General features: G+C 40.7%; 1 protein-coding gene across 3 annotated transcripts in view; it reads right to left on the bottom strand.

Moving 5' to 3' along the window:
• Cep85l (centrosomal protein 85 like) overlaps nucleotides 1-6,130 on the bottom strand; it is a 112,624-nt gene extending 106,494 nt beyond the window's left edge. Inside the window, exons 1-2 of one of the 3 annotated variants that reach the window (XM_028772602.1) lie at nucleotides 6,064-6,130; nucleotides 3,720-3,829 (exon numbers count right to left, since the gene is read on the bottom strand). In XM_028772602.1, the coding sequence (XP_028628435.1) occupies nucleotides 3,720-3,756 (37 nt within the window). In that variant the 5' untranslated portion in view covers nucleotides 3,757-3,829; nucleotides 6,064-6,130. Of the gene's footprint in view, nucleotides 1-2,566; nucleotides 2,903-3,719; nucleotides 3,830-6,063 lie in introns of those variants that run through there. The other 2 variants (XM_028772601.1, XM_028772603.1) reach the window with 2 other exon arrangements.
• Nucleotides 6,131-7,346: the final 1,216 nt, after the last annotated feature.

The following is a 7,346-nucleotide window of genomic DNA, read 5'->3' as shown; positions in this document are numbered from 1 at the left end:
CCCCCCCAGGGAGGGAGGGAGGGAGGGAGAACTGCTTAGTAGTTTCTAAAGTGTATACATACTGTTCCCATTTGTTACATCCTTAAATGTAGCTGCAGCAGCAACTCCTTTCCACTGCAGAAAACTGACACTCTATTACCTTTCCTTTTCCCTTTAGTCAATTACCTATTTGCATAAACAGGTTTCAGAACACCCACAATTAACTTTGTGCATACAAAGACAGACTCTTTTTAATATCAGAAAATTATTTACCATCTCAGAACCAAACAGATTGCTAATGAACTCCATCAGGAGGCTGGGTTGGCAGATGTCATAAGTCTGTGATCCCCCCAACACTTTAAAGAGTTTTTGGCAGGCTCAGCAGCTCAAGGGCAGTCTTGGCTGTATTGTAACTTTGCTTTAAAGGCCACCCTAGGCTAAGGTACCCAGAAGAGGGAGTTGGGAGGAAGACTGGTTTTTCTTTTTTTCATATAGACTCTAAAGTTGCTTGAATTATCCAAAGGGTAATTTGTTATACAGTATTTCCAAGACACACATTTTCTTCATATTTTTAAGAAAAAGAAGCTTTCCACATGAACCAGCCCGTAAGTTATCTTGACTTTTTCACTCATATCATTTAGATATGCCACACTTGTTTATCTAAATAACTTATAAAAATTAATTTTAAATAATTTCAGTATTTATATTGGCTCAAGGAGAAAATAATTACATCAGGACTACTATAAAAATAATCCATACTCAGTATATAGATGAAATTTTTCACTATTTCATTGGAAAGTATTGTGATTTATGACTTGCTGCTGTCAGCTCTTAGAATACATAGTTTTATAAAGATTAATCTTGTCCGAATCCCTTAAATCTGAATATTATTTTAAAGTATTTTCTTCCTCTGTATTCTAGGAATAGTAAATGTCTAGAAACTGCAGTGTAACATTGAAGCCTTTCAATTATTTAACTTCTAACTCTAAAATGCTCTCTTAGAAAACAATGGAAAATGGATACAACGCTGCTGTGATGTACTTCCAACACAGGCCATTACCATGAGTAAGATTTTAGAGGTTAGGTTACAAAGACATCACAGATGGGTTTAACACATATGGATAGATGGAAAGCACTCTTTCTGGCCCCCAGGGATAATGAGTATCTTCTCCATCACCATAGCCACTTCCATGCCAGGACCCGCAACAACTGGGTAAGCATCAGAAACCTCTAAATGTGTGTCTACTCTTGAAGACAACCAGTAAATAGTTTAGAAAGTAATTCCCTGCATATATTTTTACTAAATTCACAGCTATTCTAATCTCTATTGCTTCTAAAACTATTATGGGAGGGTATAAGAGAATAAAGTATAAGACAATAATTTCAAAACCATATATATATATATATATATATATATATATATATATATAGAGAGAGAGAGAGAGAGAGAGAGAGAGAGAGAGAGAGAGAGAGACATACAGACATCACACACTGCTAAATCAATGGTTCTCAACTTCTGGATCGCGACCCCTTAGGGTCAAATGACCCTCTCACGAGAGTCACATATCAGCTATATCCATTACAATTCATAACAGTGGCAAACATTACAGTTATAAAGTGGCAATGAAAATAATTTTATGGTTTGGAGTCATCACAACATGAGGAGCTGTATTAAAGATCGCAGCATTCGGAAGGTTGAGATCCACGGGTAGTTTAAATTTTAAACTATCACAGAATTGCATTGTTTAAAATTTCAATAGCAACGTGCCTGCCTGGTATCTTCGAAAAGACAGAGAATATCACAAAAGATTCCTACAAGATGCTTCTTTTCGAACAGTTTTGCAAAATGTACACAACTGCCTCTAAGTTACACAAGTCAAGTTCAAACACTTTGTAGAACAGGGTTACTACCTAGGGGTCCCCAAAATACCTAAATTTTTAGGAGAAATTCTGCATACTGATAAGTAGCCCTTTTCTCTTGGGGTAAAATAAAAAATCTATCTTTCAGCTTTTCAAAGGGGTTCATGATTCAGATAAAACTAAAGTGCCCCTAGGACTGTTGTCATCATTAGATAACTTGTCATGGTCAAGCCAACTCCTTCTTTTGCTATTCCACGTTAGGGGAAGATTTATTCTAATTTAGTGGCTCCTACACAACTTCTGGGTGATGCAGGCATGAAATGGTTGTCTGATTCTAACAGCCCTTACCACCACCACCGCAAAGCTGCAACCCCCTAGTTTCCCTGAGCCCCGCATCTCGAAGGTGGCTGGGTTCTGATGGGACCCAGGAGGCCCCTGGCAGCCATGCGACCTGCTTTCTAAGCTGCCGCCCCCTCGGGGGTCTCAGACGGCGACCGAGTCCTCAGCAGCGTCTCTGGAGCAGCGGCTGCGGGCGACACCGCAGCGACCTTTCCGCCCGCATCCCGCGTGGGGCAGCCACGCACAGCACACGAGGGACAACAAAGCCCAGCCGAGCGGCCCAGAAGGGCCGAGTTGTCTGTCACCCCGCGGGGGTCGCAGGCCTGAGGGCGCGGACTCCTGAGAAGCCTAGGCGGCCGCCACCCCACCCGCCCGCCGTCCTCCTTACCCGCAGGGAAGCTGCGGGCCCCGCCGGGGCTGTCCCGGCCGCCAGCCTCCGGGGCCAGGAAACGGCCCCACATAGCGGGCGAGCGGGCGAGCCTGGAGCTCGGGGCCCGCGGTCGCCTCGGCTTCTGGGCGGAAACTTGAGCGGAGCCTGGGCCGCGGCGGCGCGGACCGGACCCGGGCCGGGGGCTTAACGGCTGTTCAGTGACAGCCCCGGAGCGCGGCGGCTGCCATGGCCCAGCCGGCTGCGCTGAGGCTCGGGCCGGGGAAGCGAGCAGCTCCCCGGTGACGGCGTCGCGATCCCAGGCTCCCGGGCTCTGAGCGAATCTGCAGCTGCGGCTTCCCTCAGTCCCCTCCGCCCGGCAAAACCCTAAGCAAGCGGGCCGGGCCGGGAGAGGCGGAGCCTGGAGGGGCTGGGGCGGGGCCTGCAGGGGCTGGGGCGGAGTCTCAAGGCGGAGCCTGGGCCGCTTTCTGCGAGCCGAAGACCTATTGCCCACAGCTTGTGGGTGATCATCCCCTCTGGTGCCTCCCTACTTCTCCATCCTGTTACCTTCAAGCTGAGAGAGGGACTGCAATTTAACCTCGAACCCTGTCTTCCTATACGTGCCTTCTGGGGGCACGGTTATAAAAAGTGCGAGTAGTTCCTGCAACCGCATCACCACTAGTCAATACTAAGAGGCCAAATCTAATAGGGGCTGTGGGGCTTGCCGTATGACTCAGAATGGAGATCAGAATTAAAACTGTCTTCATGCATACCACAAGCACCGTTTACGGATCACGGTGGGAATAGAAAAGAGGTCGTCCCTGCCTCCCACATCTTGGAGCCCTGCTCCACTTTAGTTCTCACCCTTCCCAGGAGCAGACATCCTGAGAAAAAACAAAGGGATACAGCATCCCCTTGAAATTATTCTTGTTGGCAATATAATCATTCGAATATTTAGATACAAACTAAACACTGTCAACCACGGTAGCAGGAGGTAGGCTCTGTGCTCAGCATGTCAGAAGTAACCCAGAGGGCAAGTCCCCTTAGGCTTTGAGTCCAGTAGTGTTTTTCCTATTGTGAAAACTGCTAACAAAAGCTTAATATTTATGTATCCCTCAAGAAAAATACTAAAAACGTGTGAGGCTTACATTTAGAAATGCGTTCTATAACTCACCACATTTGCTGAAATGTACCAAACCGTGGTTGTACATCTAGTTTGCCTGTAGACTTGCAATTATTTCTCCAAATCCTGAGGTGTTGGTCAAGTGTCAAATGATTCTGACGCTAGAAAGTGACAGAAATATGAAAATATAACGAGATGTTCTTTTTCTGGTTTAAATATGACACATGAAAAGGATGGGTAAAAAGAACCTTATTAAAAGTTCCACAAAGAAAAATATCGAAAGTAAAAATACTGTATCTATACATATGTCTTTTCATGATTTACAGTATAACAAAGAGCCTAAATTGACTGGAAACGATGTGTAGCCCAGGCTGCCCTCAAACACCTGGTTCTCCTGCTTCAGCTTCCCCTGTGCTTTCCAGAAAGAAAAAAGAAAAAAAAAGAGAAAAGAAAGAGAGAGAGAGAAAAGTCCAGTAGCTTAGGGATTCTTAAACTTTTAAAACTCATAATCCCTTTTATCCAAGAAACTTTTATACAACACTGGATGTATAGATAAAATAATATTCAAGTCAAATGTTTGTTTGTATCATAAATTTACTTTAATAAATTATTTGATACTATACAATTTTACCACTCATTAAAGATTAAAATAATCTGTATGCTAATGAGATAGATGCAATCCTCTACTTTTATATAAATGATTAAATGTTGGCACAGCATAACCTGTAATTCCAGAACTCAATGGAAACCAATAAACCAGGAATTCAACAGAAACCTGGAGTACAACATTAAGAGTTTAAGGCTATCCTGAAATATATAATGAAGCCTTATCTAGAGAAGAAAAAGAAAAAGAAAGGAAGGGAGGAAGTAAAAGAAGGCGTAGGTAGATACTAAAAAATATAATTAATACCTAACAAATTTCTTGTTTTAAAAAAATATTAAAGACATTATTGAGTACATCTGGTAAGAGTTAGGGGGGAAAGTGGGAATGAATATAATCAAAAAACATTGTGTGAAATTTCTAAAGAAAAAATATCTTATAAAGACATTATTGGTGTTGGACAGAAGGCCCAGCAGTTAAGAGTTCTGGTTGCTCTTCCAGAGAACCCGGGGTCAATTCCTAACACCCACCCAGGGCAGCTCATAATCACTGATGACTCCAGTTCTGCTGCCTTCTTCTTGCCTCTGCGCCATGGGGTACATGTACATACAGTTCAACATATACACATACATAATATACACATAATATACACATACACATAAGATACTGAGAGATCTTTTAGATGAAAGATAAATGGTACATTCATAAACTTGATATGAATCTCTGGGTTGAGCACACTGAATTTTTTTTACATTTTTTTCCTTTGGGCACATTGGATTTTATTATATTTTATTTTTTCTTATTCAAACATCAGTTTGGACAAGCAGCAAGAAAGGTGAAGAAGTCTACAACAATGTTTAAAGGTGATTTTTAATACTCTAATACAATCTCATAATGTAAATGTCAAGAATTATTCAATTTATAAAACTAAAATCTATGAAAATAAGATGAATAATGCATAGGAAAAATGTCAACAAAAAATAATTGCAATAATTCCTCAAAAATAATTGCCAATATATCAAAAAAGATATATGGTTGAAGTCTAAAATCCTTATAACTAGAAATTTCTGGTGTGTCGAGGTCATATCAATGACTATAATTTGTAAGCGTACCCACAAGAGAAATTACAAGTTATCCAATTCTGTACATGTTGTTATGACTCAAATGATCATTCAACTATTAAAACTAACAGCTCTTTTTCAGGCTGGATTTGAAAATCTCATTTGGTTCCTAATACGTAGAACTCATTGATCCAACAGTAAACAGAGGAGAAGTGGGTTGCTTATCTCTAGTATGTACCTTAATTTCCTCACTTATAATTAGGAATTGTAACAGAGACTACTATCTTGAAGATTTGTTGTAAGGATTTCATTGCTTATTATTTTTTGTAATGTTTGTAATACGAACATACACTATTTAAAATTGTTATGTCTCACTTAGGAAAAAAATCAGTTGCTGTAGGACACATAGGTTGTAGATATGTTTTATGTACACATGTGTCCAGAGTAAAGTACTGTATTTGAATTCTTTTCCTGGCCATTTGTGGTTACTAATTAGCTCAAGAATTATGGTGAAATGCTATTGAGAAATAATTACCCAACTCTCCAGGGCCAGGTTAATAGTAGCATTCACCTAGGCTGTGATTCCCTGAGCTCCCCGTGTGGATATTCCTACCTGTACTACCAAAATAGAGAAAAGAAAATTGGGAGACATGACTGGATAGTATGCACTAGACAAAGCTAAAATGCTTCATTTCAAGTTCTGGTTCCAGGAAGTGCAGAAAATGAACTCTACCTCCTCAGGTTTTGCCTCAAGTTGGATTGTGGTGTCCACTGAGAAAGCTGTAGAACGCTGGCACAGTTCACAGGCTCCTGAAGGGGATAAGAGGACAGGATTCAGTCAACAGACAGTCTTCAAAGGGAGCAGCAGTGTTTACGGGAACTGTTTGTCCTAATAGCTTTGTCCCAGGAACTTGTAGTCACCAACTCATGTTACAGAGCTTATGAAAAGCAGAAATATCACTTACGGTAAAAGGGGAGAGCAGCTTTGATGATGTTTAAGGAGTCAAACACTTCCCTTCCTGCCATCGTTTTCAGATACTGGAGGATACACAGAATGGACAAAACTGTGCGGCTCAAGAAAATAAATCATGCCTTCACTACACATTACATACATACTTCACACAGTATTCACATACTACATGCACATATACATACAATACATACATACCACACCCACAAACTACACATATACACGTTACACATACACTATAAACCCATATACACATACTATATACACACACAGTATACACACACCACACCACACACACACATAATATACACACACTGCATACACATATACACACATACTATAGACATCCACACACAAGCACTACATATATACACACATTACACACATACACTATATATACACATATACCCATTATGTACACATATCACATACACTATACACATACACACAGTATACACATTCCACACACTCCACACTATACACATACCACACACACTACACACAATACACACAATACACACATACCACATACACACTACACATACCACACACTACACTACACAGTATACACATACCACACACTACATACACTATAAACATACCACATACTGTACATACACACATAATACATAGATAATATACATACCCATACATATACTATACACAAACACACTGTACATACATAGTACACGCATCCACGCTATACCCACATTGCACATACACATACTACATACACTACACATACATACTACATGACTATACACATATAAACACATTGCACACACTACATACAAACTGCACACACTATACACAGATACATATGTACACACTGAACACACTACATATACACACACTATACACCCATATACACACACTGTATACACACAGTATACACATGAACATGATATACATATACACACATTGCACACAAACTACACATACCACACACACAAACCCATACACTGTACAACACTATACATATACACGAACTCTACACATACACACACACACAGACACACACACACACCATCTGAGCTGACCTGCAC

The sequence above is a fragment of the Grammomys surdaster genome, unplaced genomic scaffold (assembly GCF_004785775.1).
Source record: "Grammomys surdaster isolate TR1022 unplaced genomic scaffold, NIH_TR_1.0 215, whole genome shotgun sequence".
Classification (NCBI taxonomy): domain Eukaryota; kingdom Metazoa; phylum Chordata; class Mammalia; order Rodentia; family Muridae; genus Grammomys; species Grammomys surdaster.
This window is presented reverse-complemented; position numbering and strand designations above follow the sequence as displayed.